Here is a 17023-nt window from a genome sequence, read left to right as displayed (position 1 = left end):
ATTTTTTAGAAATACTTAATAGTATTGCTTTCATAAAACGTTTCATTAAAGTCAATGTTTCCGTTTTTTCAAAGCCGTGTCAGTGGTCTCCAGTCAGTGAAACACATTCAGCTTTTCCTCCGCGTCCTTTTCTTTTTCAATGCTGTGCAATTCAAAGTTAAAATTCACACTGGAAATGCAGGAGGAAGTGGGCGTCAAACTTGGTCATGTGATTAATTTGCATTATTTTCCCACCCACTAAGGTTTCCAGATTAACTGTGAGCGTTAACACTGACAGCCCTAACTGTTACATGAAGCCCTTTAGTGGTGTGCCTGTGTTAGATTCACTATGGCCAGACAGCCACAGTAAAGCTCTCACCTCCCTGAGTATACTGTGATCTCAACAGGCTGAGATTAGTCCAGACACTAACCCTAGTTGAGCTACTAATTATCACTGCATGAGCCTAACACGGACAAATAAGTGTGCAAATTTCCTTTATTTCCAGGTTTTAATACTGGCATATCCTCTTAGTTCCTTTAAGCCATCAACACCTCATAAATTCCCTCTCTTTGTACCACAAGTGCAGCAGAAGCTAACCAAGCTTTCTCAGCCAGACAATAAGGCCTCTCTGTGGACTCTCAAAAACACATTGTGTAAGCGACGGCATCTGGGCTCTGTAGTGGATTTTAATAATGTTATAAAATACACTTGTCCCTCAAATGATAATTATGAAAGCTGACTGAGCTGCAGAGCATTGGAGAGACCAATTGAACTATAAATGTTTGTCTCAGGAAGATGAGAGTCCGATTCAGAAAATACATTTTATAGATATGTTAAAAATAGAGAAACAGCGCCACAAAGTTCTTCACATACTCTCAGACTATTCTTTACACAAATCCTATGAATACATTAATTCACAAAGTCCTTGTTCCCAGACAACAAAGTCTTTGTCACCTCCAATATGACATCTCATAAATGTTTTTCTGATTTGCCATTTTCTAGTGAGGTGTTGTTTGGTTCAGGCATATAAACAACATGATTTAAGTAAGGAGAAAAATTTTTGTAATGGCCATATTTGAAAGCAAATGTCTCATATTTTGACATACTTGTTTTAACTGATGTTCACTAAGGCTCTACTTGATTGGGTTTACACATATTTGCGTGAATGTGCAATGTGAAACAAATTCGGTTTTAGAAATGTGCTCCCCTGTGTATTTATCTCAGGTATCATACTGTATTATTTCTTATTTTTATACATGCTGGGTGATTTGTCAGACCTAATCATGTTGCATGGTATAATAAATGCCTTTCATGTATCTGGTCAAGGGTTAGAATGTCATGTGTAAATGTTTCTCTTTGCTGTTCTTTGACTCTGGTGTTTCTGTGCTTGCAGCTTGTCTTTTTCGCTACAACGCGCTGTCCCTGGTTCACTTCCTCTACCTGCTGCTGCTGCCATGGTTCCTGTGTCCCAACAAGCACACCATCAGAGGTAAGACCATCTGTGTCCCATCTCTTATGGCTTTAACTCAAAGTTTGTCAAATGTAATGTGATTCCAGTCACTGTCACTCCTGCTTGTCTTTGCTTTCAGTAATCAACTTGATTTTCTTGTGTTTGTCTGGAGATAAGGTGGTGTATATATTTAGGTTTGTCAGGACATTGAGCAGTGGAGGCCTGATTTTGCCCAGACCAGTAATTGTTCTCGACATCAGCCTCCCTTCAGTACAGGTTATATTTGATCTTTGCAAGATACTCTGTTGTTGCGATACTTGAGTTTCTAACTTTGATTGAAAATTTAGGGCTTAACAGTTTGTATGTCAAAATGCTGTCAGAGACAAGGGAGAGCAGAAAGTTCAGCTGGTACCCAAGTATTGATTCTGCAAAATAAGTATGAGTAGTATCTGTTTCAAATATTCAAAATCACCATGTCATAAGCCATACATGTTCCAGTCATAGACAACAAGACAACAATTAAGACAATAATGTAGTTAATGGAAGCTATCGGCGGGTGCACCTACAAACTAAACACTGAATGGATGCTATGAGAAGAGGGGACTGTGTCCAGTTCAGGTTCATCCCATACAGAGAGCCCTTTAAAGATGTCAAAGTTGATTTATGAACCCGCCTCTGCAGAGCCCTCTGAGCTCTGTACACTGTGAAGAAAGTCTAACCAAAATAACACCTCTTTCATGTAACATTCCAGCACCACTGACCTTTCGTTTGCTAATAACCAAACCATATCAATTATATATATTGTAAGCAAAGCGAGGAAATGTGTCTTTCTTACTTAAGTATATTGTTGAATAAACAAGCTAATGGTACTAAGAAGTATCTTATTTTCTGCCTGCCTGCATTACAGCTGGTAGGAGTTATGACATCATCTGTAGGACTTATAGTCTGGTCAAAATACATTATGCTCACACAAGTCATTCAACAATGGGGGGGTTTGTTCCCTCATTACAGTGTAGTGGAAACAACGTTTTCCAGCCAATACTTCCAACACAGAGACAAGTTCAAGTTTACATCAACGAGTTAAGCCTCTGATGACAGAGTCTTAGAGAATGTGAGATGAGTAGCCAATCTCCGACAGAAAAGTGGAGCCGTTATTTTATATTACTCACACAGTCATTTTTCCTTACTTATATACAGAATTTGGGTTGCTGGAATATGTTTTTAGTCTGTCTGTTGGGCACAAACAGCCAATGGAATTGTTCATTGGCTCACAATGTGTGGGGAGTGTGTGTGTGTGTGTGTGTGTGTGTGTGTGTGTGTGTGTGTGTGTGTGTGTGTGTGTGTGTGTGTGTGTGTGTGTGTGTGTGTGTGTGTGTGTGTGTGTGTGTGTGTGTGTGTGTGAGTCTGTCAGACTGAGTAGACTACAGTAATTCAATACTCCAGTTGTTTCCCCTCAAACACTCTTAGTGCACAAACATGGCTCACACAATGTGATTGAAAATGAAAACGCCTGGCCTAGCTGGCTCCATCCTTGGTGAACATACCCATCATGCACTGGGAAAGTAACAGACAATGTTGAAATGAAAGTGTGAGCTTGCCAACTGACATTTTCTTTATTGGACACAGTTACAAGTGGGGCTAAAGTTAAAGATGTTTGCCGTATTTTCCAGTCCCCTCTTCTGCTCTGAAAAAACTGAAACGTTGGCTTCAATAAATGTACTGTGTAAACGGATTTCACATAACTGTATGAGGTTAGTTGAAATTAATGATATTAAGTGGAACCAAATGTTTTATTTGAACTTAATAGTATTGCTTTCCGCTAATCTAATGCAGTGATGTACCAGCTCCCACCAGGTGGGAGTGGGGGGGGGTTTGCCCCTGTAGTCATTCTGATCTGGTGATCCAAAAGCAAAGAGAGGCTTTTATTTTGGTGGGAGAATAGTAAAGAGGGAGAGAGGGGGGTACAGAGAGAAATGGGGACTTTCCCTAAAGGAAAACCTGGTGACCTGCCAAGACCCTCACACACACACACACACACACACACACACACACACACACACACACACACACACACACACACACACACACACACACACACACACACACACACACACACACACACACACACACACACACACATTCAATGGAACACATCCATGCGACTAATAGGAAGCAGCAGTGTTTGGCTTTGAGGAGAATCAGGAGACAGTTGAAGTCAGTCAGAGCTGGAGATTACTCAACAACTGGCTCATGTTCAAATATTCAATCATCCTTGTATAGTTCCTAATAAACTGCTCAACTTATTTATACTTTTAGGGAAGTGAGATTCTCTCAGTCTGAGGACGGTTATGTCAGGAAGTTCTTAAATGGATTTTACGGCCCTCAGAGGAGAGTTCTCTATAAACTCAGTAATGCTTTGACGTTTAATGTTACACCGTTCACAGTGATGGGGCACTGGGAAAAAAACAAGGATTGTATCTTTGAAATCAGGAGAATAAAATGCATGATTGTTGTCAGACATTACTTATTGTATATTGACCACTATCTTTCAATCCTTAAATATTGTAGAAACCATTTTTCTGTTATGAAACAACACATATCAATCAATCAATTTACAAGTGTCACAGCAAAAGTCCGTTTTTTACTCAACTTAATATCACTTCCACCAGTGTCTTTTTTTCTTAGTTTATCTTTTTTGATCATGCTTTTGGTTCGATTTGTGCATGTATGTGAATGCTTGTGTGGATCTGTCTGTCCACTGACAATTAAGCATTTGACAAGACCCATAAGCATACATTTGTTTGTAGGAATTTAGGACTTCTTGTGGTTGCACTGATTGACAATTTCTCAATAAAAAAGACCCAAAACATTGTATGCACTGTTTCATACTGTCATTGACTGCTGACCCGCTACTATCAACAGCTGATCAGATTGGATTCTTAAACAAAGATATAAATAAGAAACGTTTAGATTTGGGAGCAGTTCCCTCTACTAGTATTTAGTTGTATTTGTTTTATTTTGTATAGTTGAGTGCAACTATAGTGGTGAAACAGCAACATTTGTTCCCATTTGCTGAATTTGAGTATGTTGTACTTTACAGTCAGAGTGAATCTCTTTACTCTGTTGAAGACTTGCTTCATGTTAAAACACAAACTCCTGCCCCTTATTGTAATGCTCTAACTTGATCTGTTTGCTCTCAGTGTTAAGATCCTGCTCCAATTATGTCTTTAAAGTCAGAGATGACTAATGTGGGCAGATTCCTTCATTTGTTTTTTTTTAAATGTGACAAAAGAGTTTAATTCATTTAAGCGACAAAATAAATATTTGAATATACTTCATAGCAGCATTTAGACCACATTTGTGGGACATGAATATACCCATAAAATGCCCTAATCCGTTACTTTGATTAATGTGAAGATGTGCAATTACATTATAATTATCAACCACAGCCAACTCCCACCCACACACACACACCCACACACACACACACACACACACACACACACACACACACACACACACACACACACACACACACACACACACACACACATTCCTCTGTGTTAAACATCCAAAGCTTGTTAATGAAAAGGGGTGTGAGCACCAGTATTTATGATAACTATATACTGTAGTCTCAATAGTTCTGTGACGTTAACTGGAGCTGCAGACGCTCGCTCAGATAAACACACTGACACATTACCAGACAGTGTTTAGATGACATGGTTATGTTATGAATAAAAGATGAAGGCTGTTTGCACTGCATGTGTTCACACGTCTGAAGGAGGGTCGAGTCCTCAGTGCAGAGGAGGGAGGCTCTGCTGCTCAGTCTGCTGGGTGGAGAAGGCACTAAACTTCACTCATTAACGATTTATAGGTTGATGGAATATACATACCGTGTAGGTTAGAGTCTTAGTGTTCCTTGTTTAATTGGGATACGGACAAAAAGTTTCACTACAGAGCTCTTTGTGGTTGGTTAAAAACAAGAGAGAGTCTGTTTGAACATGGGTGATGTTAGCATAGCCACCAACGACAGTCTGACTGGTCAACAAGATTTAAAGCCAACAAATTAAATAGTACCTGTATTATTTTGGACATGTTTAATTGAAGAATAGGTAATACATTACATGAAACCTGTAACGGAGCAAGGCAATATATTCATTATTCACCATAAAGTTTGAGGTACTTGTTGCTACCATGATAGCAAACAGGTTGTTATTTATGATGAATAATAAATTAAATGTAAATCGTGTATTGTTCTGCGATCTTTGAACATATATTGTGATCTCGTGATACTTTGAACAACTTCCTCCTCTATCCATGAACTGCTGTTGCTTCACTGATTAGGTCTGCAGCAGTCCTGTCATTTTCTCATACATTTCAATCCCAAAAAGCCACTCTTTTAATGTCCAGATTCCATGTTTGAATAGGGCTTCTGATCAGGGATTTTGTGGGTGTTTTTTCGGGGCTTGTTTCCAGTTTCCATCACATTGAATGCATAGCACCTCTTGCCAACACAAGGAATATTGGTTCAGCAGTGATTAGTGAACGTTTCAATGACAACCACATTTCCTGGGATCTTCTTGAGTTTCTCTGGCCAGGACTCCCAGTCAAAACCAAGACCAGGTCCAGTTGAGTCCAAGTCAATACCAAGTCAGGACCACGCTGGATAACAGTACTCATTTGCATTATGTGTTATTTGCATTACCTGTTACTATACCTAACACATTATGCAAATTAGTATTTGACTGTATTTAAAGATTGACCACATGGCCGTCGTATAGCTCAGTGGGTAGAGCAGGCGGCCATATACGGTGGACCCAGGTTCGAATCCGGCCTGAGTACCTTTGCCGGGCGTGTTTCTCCCTACTTCTCATCTGCACTATATTAAAGGCACTGCTTGCCCAAAAAATTCTTCTTCAAAAAAAACAAAACAAAAAACGATTGACAACATGACAGCTAGTGAGGCCAAAACATCCCAATCGCCCCCTTGAGGCTGGCTGGCTTTATTTGCTAATTACCAAGAAGTGCTTTCTTTCAAAATATTTTTCTGTTCTAGGTTTTTTAAATGTGAACATTTCCTTTAAAGTATTTTATTATATTTAAATGTTTGTTCTGCAATAGAAGAGTTCTTTTACTCCTTATACTTCAAGTGCATTTTCCTTATCATACTTAAATACTTTAACAAGTAATACTTTAATAAGTATAACCATTCTCAATGCAGTACTGTTACTTGAAATTGAGTATCTTTACAGTGTGATGTTAGTACTTTTACTTCAGTGAAGAATCTGAATACTTTTGCCACCACTGAAAGGAACATAGGTAACACCAGTGACGTGCAGTGAGGGGAGGCAGGTGAGGCTGGTAATTTCACCAGTTTTACATTATTTTGATCCAAAATCGCTGAATTTTCATATTCACGTTCAAACATGCTATACAGTGAGACTGTAACTGCTGTCTGTCTGTATGTCGCTATTAAAATGTTCAAACACTCTGGCTATATTAACTAATTTCCATACTTTAGCTGGTGTATATAATATACAGTGTTTTTTGTCAACTGTATGTCTGTAACGTGTCTCTTGTGCTGAGCAAAACCGCTGCGAAGAGAGACTAGGTGAGGCACGCAGTTCTCCTGCCTCATGGCAGGGGGTGCTAGTGAGTCCAGTGATTCTTCGTGCGTGCAGAATAAGTGACAGCGAGCTAAAATTTACAGTTAAGTCAAGTGCAGTCGTTTGCTTATTTTTTCGTCTCGCCTGACCCTACTTTTAGAATGGAGGATTGCATATCCAAACTAAAACAATTTTCTAAGATGGACTTCATTTATAAATAAAGGTAATATCGCAATAACGTTTTTAATTACATGTGCTTTATTGAGTGATACAGTTTTTTATATGTGAAGACTGCTGATTTGGGATTTTAAACATAACACCATTAACTGCTGCCATTCAAATAATGAATAAGATGCTCTAAGGTTCAAATCTGATTGTGATGACGTCAGTGCCTCACCAGCCATGAACTTCACCGCACGTCACTGGGTAACACAAAAAAAGTCACAGTTCACCAAATATTTTTTCTCCAAAAATGGTTTCTGTTGTTTTGGGAGGTTTTTTTATCACGTTAGCGTATGTTCAAATAAGTGTTGTCAATAATGAGATTCAATATAATGAGAATCAGGCTCAGAATACGTCATTTTATGGGGAAATTGGTTCTGTGACTTAAAACAATGTCTAAGCTTACTTCAGTAAATCCTGCAAACCTCAATTCTAAAATAAAAAAAAAAGATTTGTACTCCGATTCTGCATAAACTGTAAAGACACCTTCGAAAAATAAAAAAGTGTGATACTGGGCTATATAAATAAACGTTGATTGATTGATTGATTGATTGATTGATTGATTGATTGATTGATTGAAAAATGTATATTTGACCAGTTGCAAAGAAAGTGCAAAAAAAGCCCAAAGGCACAGATGTTGCCTCCTGAAAAAATCAGGAAATCCATGCAGCCAACTATTAAAGCTGCTGGAAAGTGGAAACACACACGCACAAGCACACGCGGTGTCAGCTCCTGCTGCGTCTGGTGCACTGTGACCCTACACACTGTCCTCAGGCCAAGGAGAATATTGCTCTAAATGCAGCTTCTGAACAAAAAGATGTGTTATGTGATAGTAAACTGATTTATTGTTGGAGGACATTTGAAGACATCCATTACTATTTTGTGTCTGTGTTGTGAAAGTATTCCTCTGACAGCTTTTAGATGTTAATTGTTGAGCATGCAGTGTTTATAGCCATGCAGCTGCCACGGTGAGGCCGACATGCAACAAATGTGTCAGGACTGACTGTGGGCACGCTTTATTTACGAGAGCCTCCTCACTGTGGATCTGATGGCAGCATCAACAGGTTTCATCACAGCTGATAGTAGATCACAGTACTCCCAACACCTCGCCCCACTAAACCTAACACTGCATATCTCCCAACCGCTGAGGATGACATGACAGTTACTATTCCCAGTGGACTTATTAATATCTGATTCCCTAATTTATCATGGTCAGAGATATGCAGCTCTGAGCTGAGGCTGTAGTGACTCCACCACAGGGAAGCAGCTCAGTATTGACGCTGCCACCTGTCCATCAGACCTCACAGAGACATGTCGTCTGACGTAGGGAAGGTAGATACGACAAGCCCTAGCACAATGTAGTCATGAAGCATTTCCAGGGATCTTCTTTATGTGTGCTTTATGAAGCCCACACACACACACACACACACACACACACACACACACACACACACACTGAGTTGCTGAGGCTGTTGTTTTAGGAATCTTTTGCTTATTTAGGGTGTAGGGACTTGGTAACTTGGTAACTGGAGGGCTGGTTCATGTCCGTATTGGACCAAAAGTAGAGATGTGGACTGGTAGCTGGAGAGGTGCCACATCTGACACCTCTCTATTAGTGCGTGTGTAAAGGTCCTGTTTGTGCATGTATGTAATTGTAAATTAGACCAGAGTTAAGAACTGAATTTGCCCTCTGGGAATAATGGAGTGATTTTAATCCCAATTTACAAAGTTCTGAACGCTTGGGTTAGGGTTACTGAATGGTTGTGACTTCATTAAACTTAACTAGAACAATCTACAGACTGAAGGCATTCAGAAGATGTTGGGCTTACCTAGAACAGTCAGGGGGTTTCTGAGCAGATACCAGAACAGAGTTGCTAGCCATCCAATCAGCCAAAAAATGCAGTTCTTACAGAAAAGATAAATCTTCAATTCAGAGCATTAGTTTTGTTCAATCAGTTGTTCTTCTTAGTCTTGGTGTCTTAATGTGGTATTTTGGAAGGGTTATGTTTTTATATACATTCTTGATTTGAAAGAAATAGTTACATTTAGCAGCAATTTCTTGTAACAAATGGTAACAACCAAATATTGCTTTGACAACATATTTGATAGAGCATGGGGATTGAGATCAAATACTTACCTATCTTCATGTGGTAAGCCCTGATTCACTCTAAACTTGTTATTACAGTTATATGCTTAGAAAATTTTGACACAGTGCAGAGCTGCCTCTCAGACCAATGTTCACGTTCCTACTAGCCTTCAGAGGATCACACCACTTCTATTTGTTGTACAGGTACCTAAAAGAGGTTAAAGTTCATGGACCTTCTATCCCATGATGATTTGTCATTGCTCTGTTTGAAAAATAAATGAAAATAAAGCTGTTGTAATTCAGTTTGTATTGCTATGAACAAATCTGAAAAGACCCAAACAACCGTCTCCCTGATTTGTATGTAGTTTAACAACCAGTGGTTCCTACTGAACATTTACATCTTTAACAACATCTTGTGTATAAGAAGTTTCCTTTTTTTAAACCTAAGTCATTTCCATAGCCTCACACTAGTGTTTTTTTGCAAATCTTTCCCAGGAGGAAACTGTTTTCAGGCGCTTAATCCACATATGGAGCTCTGAGTGTTTGGGGCCGTGTGATGGAACAAGGAAGCTCTATTTGTCAGAGGAAATATATATAGCATAGTTTGGACGCACACACATATATTCGTTAGTAGGAAACATTCATTGTTGTTATTGAGCATGCATGTATAAACATAGGCTTATTGTAAATGTCCCTCTGTGGGAATAAAGGTGTTCTGGTTCTTAAGTTTGTTGTTGCAGTTCTGATGGAGCTGTGCTAGCAGTTTCCAGCTGCTTCCTTTCTTCGTGCTGAGCTAGGCTAAACACTTTGTGCCTTCTCATCTGACTCTGGGTTAGATGGTAAACAGGAGGATGTATCAGAATGCCAGAATGCTCTCCTTAAATGTTTTTCACTCTATATGAATTAAAATGGAATCATGTCTTATGTTATTTCTGACTGTTCATGGTACCTCAGGTTTGACCTTCCTTCCCTCTGTCTCTGTTGCTTCGTCCTCCAGGTCCCACGGGTCGGTTCATCAGGGCGGTGTTCTGCACCAGTCTGCTGTTTGTTCTGGCTCACATCTGCTTCCACACAGTTCTATACACATATCCCCCTCTCAACATCGCCATAGGGGATAACTGCTCACAATGGGACATCATAACCAGACACATAGGACTGTCCAGGTATGTAACAGGTGTAGGCACCAGGTATCCATGCCAACGTCAGTGATTTTAGAGGATTTGATACACCCACACATTGGAAGTAAGACCAAACCAGATTCATTTTATCTGCCCATGCATGTGTTTGTAGATGGAAAAATGATTGACCTCCGTCGACCTTTCTTCTTTTATGTGTGATTTGTAGGCTTCCGTTGGAGGATCCTTGGAGTATGATACGTCTTCTGTGTCCTGACCTGGGTGTGTGTGTGGTTGCCTTGGTGACAATGATCCTGTGCAGTAGATTGGTCAGCAACAGAGAAATGGTGGCTGCTGCCAACATCACGTCGGTGAGTCAGTGTGTCGGGATGGGATGAGTGAAGGGTCACTGTCACTGATGAAGTGAGTTAACAGGATAATCAGATACGTTTGCAGTTACAGGACCTGGTTTAAGCACCAATCATTTATTTAATGTCCAGCAGTGGCTCAGTCAGTAGGGGCTTGGACTGGGAATCGTAGGGTCGCCGGTTCAAGTCCCCAAACAGACACAAAATATGGTGGACTGCTACTTGGAGAGGTCCCAGTTCACCTCCTAGGCTGTGGTGCCCTTGAGCAAGGCACCGGACACCTCCAATCCCCCCTCCCCATTGCTCCCCGAGCGCTGCACGATAGCTGCCCACTGCTCCTAGTACTAGGATGGGTTAAATGCAGAGGACCAATTTCACTGTGTGTGCTCTGCTGTGTGCATGTATGTGACTAATAAAGAGGGTTTCATCCTCCGATTCTATCTAAAACTGCATTTTGATATAAGAAATGAATTTCAATGGTACCAATTTTAAATGCATTCACTTTAAATATCAAACTATTCATCCTTTTCTCACAAGACACTCTGATCAGATACTCTTTATGTCCCCTCTGTGTCTAAAAGAGCAGATAAAAAATGTAGGACTCCGTCTTACTGGAAAAGTTTCTTTAAATATCTGACCTCTGACATCATTTATTTAATATAGGGAAAAGGTTATCACTTTTATGTGAACAATGTTCCTCCCTTTCAGAGATGATGATTGTTTGCCTGATGTGTTTAGTTGGTGGAAAAGTAGAAATATTAATTTAATGCACCTTTAACTCAAAACTGCAGTTATTTAACAGCTCTGTGAACTTGCTCTGCGTGACATGGTTAGTCATTAGGGAAGGGAGATGTATCAGATTTTATTTATTGACTTCTGTTTATTGGATTTCCATGACGATTTGATAAACATTCAAATTAGATACATGAAAAAAATAGTTTTTTGTTTTAACCCTGCAAGCAGTGTCTCATTATGGCTCTTGGTTTGTCATTCGGTGTCACTTTTGGTGTGTATTGTGCAGAGTTGTGTGTAACGCGTTACAAAAGTAACGGAGTTACAGTAATGTATTACTTTATGCTGTAAAGCAGTGATATAACGCATTACTTCTGAAATTTGGGTAATATAATACCCGTTACAATTTTCAGTAATGCAGTTACAACACATTTTAACCCAAATGATGTGGTGTTAGTTTCATGACATCACAAACATCGCGAGACATTCTGACACCAGAAGAATAATTGTGCAGGTGGAATAGTAACTCAGTAAGCCTGTTTACTATTGGTTAAGAGGGCTGCAGAAACAGATTCGCAATGCAGAGCTGCAGGCTCACAATGCAGAGCTGCAGGCTCAGAGAACAGAAAAGAAAAACACACAAGTGCGTGCAGGCCAAAACAACAGAAGGTAACTTTCTCTATCGGGTTGCATGCCTCTTGAACCGCGAGAAGTAAAGAGACTCGTGGCAGAGTGTTGAAGATCTGCAGCCTCTGTCCTCTGTGGAGTCGCCGGCTTTTAGAAAGCTTGTCAGCAAAATCCCCGTTAACACACCAATGACAAGGTGAGCTAACGTTGAATAGAGACCCGTTCATATACAGCAGGTTACAGGGCCGTGCAGAGGCTCCACTAACATGTTATTAATAACACACAGAGACGACATGTTACCGGTATCAAATATTATTCAGCCCGCTTAAAGGGAGCATACGTTTAATTTCAGCATACTGCCATAGATAGCTTTAATTAATGAGCTGACATAAACTACATTTTAGTAACTCAAAGTAACGCAAAGGTAGTGTAACGCATTACAGTTCAGAGACAGTAATAATATAATGTAACTTATTACTTTTAAAAGACAGTAATAAGTAATATGTACTGTATTACATTTTGGAAGTAACTTGCCCATCACTGGTCCTGAGACAGATATCTGAGTACTTGTGGCTGTATTGTTAGATAATTATGTCCCCCAGAGGAAGCTTTGTCTGAATTTTGGTGACCTCTTGACCCATTGTCAAATCAACATTACCCTTTTAATTATTGATAATGTCTCAAAATAGACCAAATATTCATGGTCTACTGTGGCTGAACCTTCGGTTAGCCGACGCCCTCAGAACCACTGTTTCATCCCACACAGTTATGCTGTTAAATTGTCAAATATTGTCAAAGCATAACAAGCAGAGTAAAAGTAGTAGTACTTCAGTGTAAAAATACTCTGTTATAAGCAAAAGACTTGCATACAAAATCTTACTTAAGTAAAAGTAGAAAAGTATTTGCATCAAAATATACTTAAAGTAGCAAGAGTCAAAGTACTTACTGTGTGTAATGTCCCATTTTAGAATCATATATATTAAATTACTGCATTATATTATTGTTGCATTAATGTGTTCATCGCAGCTGGTAAAGGTGCCACTATTTTAATCACTTTATATGCTGCTGCTCTATATCTTACCCCATAATTATACTGTATGTCATAGTTCATGAATGAGTAGGTTTAGATTTTGGACAACCGTCTGCCTGGAATAATGTACAGAAGGAGCTCAAATGTTCAGATTTCACCACTATTTGGAAGTCCATCTTAAAGGACAGGGAACAAAAAACCATTGGTCGATGTGACTGCTCCTATATCCCCTAAATGAAGTGCCAGTTTTTAATGTCTTATAACAGTTTCTTTTATTTGAAACTCAGGTCGCTTGTAAGAACAGATTTGAATCTCAATGAGACTTTAACCTGCTTAAATAAAGGATATATACCAGCTTATAATCTGAATCTGTGAGGTGGTTTATTTTGTCTGGAAAATGTAATGTAGTAAAAAGTACATCATTGGCTTCTAAAATGTAGTGTAGTAGAAGTATAAATACCACTGGTGGAGTATTACACTCTACCGTTGTGCCGTTACTATCAGATGATGAATAGTTGTATTTGAAGACGGGACTTAATAGCTGTGTGGGAAGTGAAATATATTCCCCTCAGCTCTATCTCTGAGCTTTTTACCTTACATTTTGGACATCTGTCAGACACAAAGCACCATGATCATCTCATTGGAATTTGGTTTGTGTCAACCTGATAATTAACTGTCCAATATTCTTTCTCCTTTAACTACAGAAACATATTTGGCTCCCATGGTGCTAAAATCTTTCCTGTCAGTAGTTGTATCAGTATTTCTGTAAACTATCATGTGTGACAGGTATAATCAATGCTTGGATGTGTTGGGGTTCTCTCTGGAGTCATATATCATATTTCATAATTCATAGGGTTCCCTGGCTGACCTCCCCAAGTCACATTCTGTACAGTATGAGGAGGAGGAGTTTCTGTATTCCTGACCCAGTAATAAGACACATGAGATCTTTGCCACCTGTTACTGTAAATCACGACTAATAGTTTTGCTGCTACTTATTTATATCCTGAGGACAGGGATTTAAGACCACCCTGTGTGTATTTCAGGAGGGGTTTCAGTTTCATTCTTAGTCAGCCCATGTTGTAATCAGGTGATGAAACCTGAAGGCCTGGATTTAGCTTCTATAGTCTTTAACGTTGAGGAGAGACAACTTGCAGTAAAGAAAAGTGGTACAATTTGTGTTTGTGTTAAATGCAGCATCCCACCCCGGGGCTGCTGCGCTCGCCCGTAAACAGCACATATACTGCAGTATAAGCAGTGTGTTTAGAAGCAGGGGCCCTATAAAACCTGGACTTCAACATAGTAAGCATTTCCATAAGCAGTTAACAAGACATCCAACTGAAGTTAAACAACAGCGAAGATAAATGTAAGCATGTTGCACAGGAGGCAGGAACCTGACATAAAGGAACTTAAAGGGGCCCTATTCTGCTCATTTTCAGTTTCATATTTGTATAAAGTGTCTCTACTGGAACATGTCTCCATCAGAGGGAACACAGGGAAATATGGCCCCTTTAAGATTCATCTACATGGATATGCACTGGTTCAATCACTGCAACTGAAACTGTAACCAAACAAAGACAAATATAATGTGGATTTGATGTTTGACTGTATTTTACCTTAAAATAACTCTAACCTTACTTTCCCACATCAGCTTGAAGACGATACAACAGAAAAAAACACTGATGATGATGAGGAGGAGAGGAGGAGGAGGAGGAAGAGGAGCAGGATAAGAAGGAGGACGAAGAAGAGGAGGCATCAGGAGATGAGGACGAAGAGGAAAGGTCATTACCTGGTGACCCTGACGAGGAGGTTTCCACAGCAACGAGAGCCAAGCAGCTGGCTGAGCGTCTGAAGGCCAAGGCCCGGAAAATCCTGCGGGACCTGGGGAGGATCTTAGCCATCAGCCTGCTGGCTCTGGCTGGTAGGATCTGTGACAGCTTGACATCACTGGTTTGATTTCCACAGCAGGCTGGATGTAGCTGAGGAGACTTTACCTTCACTTAGTTTGGGTTAAGGCCTCTGACAATGCTTAGATTGGCACCATCATTTATACCAGACCTGCACAAAAAAACATGACAAAGTTGTGTTGGTGACAAGGTTGCATTTTATTATGCTCTTTTTCAGGTTCATATTTGTACCTTGTGCCTTTGCAGTCGATTTACATGCACAGAAACCTATAAAACACACTACAGGGAAGGAAACCCCCCAAAGGCATAATACTGACTCTTTGGTAGGGAAAATGGGCACTGCCTGCAAACCGCACTGTGTAAAAGACAGGTTTTTATTTGTCAGAAGACATCTTTCCCCAAGATTCCTGCCTTAGGAAAACAAACACAAGGTATGGCTGTGCTGGATGCGCAAATATTACGTTTATATTTGTTTTGGATTAGATTAGTTTACACTTTATTATCATTGCACAGTACAACTAAATGCAGGTTGCATCCAACCAGATCCTGGCTATCTGCGGCCGTACTTGAACGTTGTTAGAGGAGTTGAATGGACACAGAGAACTCAGGCAACTACTGATTCGTAGAAACTAGAGAAAACATAGAGGCTCACTTAGTGCATGCTCCGCCATCTTGGATCTCCACTTTGTATTTTGGGAAAGAGGAAATAAGCATTATTCCCAAATTGTTGGACTGTTTATTAAAATATGCAAAACATGACTAACACTTTTTAAACAACCATTTTGTCCATAACAGTCAAACACTAAGTACTTTTGATCAAAGACGATTAAGTGTCTGTCTATATTGATGTTTCTCCCTTTCCCCCTCCCCCCCCGCAAGGCATCACCCTGCCCTCTGCCTTCTCTGCCATCTACTTCCTGCTTTTCATCGGCGTGTGCACGTGGTGGGCGTGCCACCTTCCCATCAGTCACCTGGGTTTCAACGCTCTGTGTGTGATGGTGGGCTTCTTCACCGCCGGTCACATGGTGTGTCTGTACCTTTACCAGAGCCTGCTGGCCCAGGGCATGTTCCCCCCCCACAGCCTGTGGGCCAGGTGAGACTGCAGCACACATCCCTCACTCGGATAGATAGACAGATTGTTAGATACAGCCCCGGAAGAAATTAAATTAAGAGACCACTTCAGCATTATCATTTTTCCCGCCTTTACTATTTATAGGTATTTCTTTGAGTTCAATTTAGTTTTTTTTCTTGTATCATTTCTCTGTGTTGGAATTCAACAGACACTTGAATGGCTGCCAGACATGTAGAGATAAAGATTTAAGAAACATGTGGAGTGGTCTCTTTTTTTTCCAGAGCTGTATGTTTGCACTGTACCAAATTAGGATGTTATCTAGCCATTGCACAACAATACAAACACACATATCAACACTAGAAAAGTTTTATATAGCTAATAAATATATATCGGATACAATATAAAGAAAGATCAAAATACACCATAAATATGCCATACCACTACAACTTAAATACAAAATATATAAATATAGGGGGACATAGTACAGAAGGCTTTTTATTTGAACTCATGAGTGTACATTTGGATTTTGCTGGGACTTTGCTGCTAAAAAACAGCATTGCAAGCTTCATTGGTTGGTGTGGTTACAGGATTTATATTTATATATATATATCCTTTTCATATTTGCTTCCTTATTGATCACGTTGTGTGTAGATTATTGTATATTTTTTGTTGTCAACTCATCTGTGACTCAACCCCACGCATGTCTGTTCGGCTACTGGCAGTTAGACCTATAGACCTAAACATGTAGCTCCGTTTTTGTGGCTCATAAGGCCTGAGGGAAAAACAGCTGTTGATCCTCCAGGTGCAGATCCTTTTTGCAGGCATGTTCAC

The 17023-nt window shown here is 39.9% G+C and overlaps 1 protein-coding gene across 1 annotated transcript in view; it reads left to right on the top strand.

Moving 5' to 3' along the window:
• Positions 1-17023, top strand: part of piezo1 (piezo type mechanosensitive ion channel component 1 (Er blood group)) — a 94629-nt gene that overhangs the window by 27472 nt on the left and 50134 nt on the right. Inside the window, 6 exon segments of the mRNA XM_063874920.1 lie at positions 1374-1469; positions 10342-10507; positions 10689-10830; positions 14865-14910; positions 14913-15134; positions 16000-16213. Coding sequence (XP_063730990.1) covers positions 1374-1469; positions 10342-10507; positions 10689-10830; positions 14865-14910; positions 14913-15134; positions 16000-16213 — 886 coding nt within the window.

This window comes from Eleginops maclovinus, chromosome 22, assembly GCF_036324505.1.
Source record: "Eleginops maclovinus isolate JMC-PN-2008 ecotype Puerto Natales chromosome 22, JC_Emac_rtc_rv5, whole genome shotgun sequence".
Classification (NCBI taxonomy): domain Eukaryota; kingdom Metazoa; phylum Chordata; class Actinopteri; order Perciformes; family Eleginopidae; genus Eleginops; species Eleginops maclovinus.
This window is presented reverse-complemented; position numbering and strand designations above follow the sequence as displayed.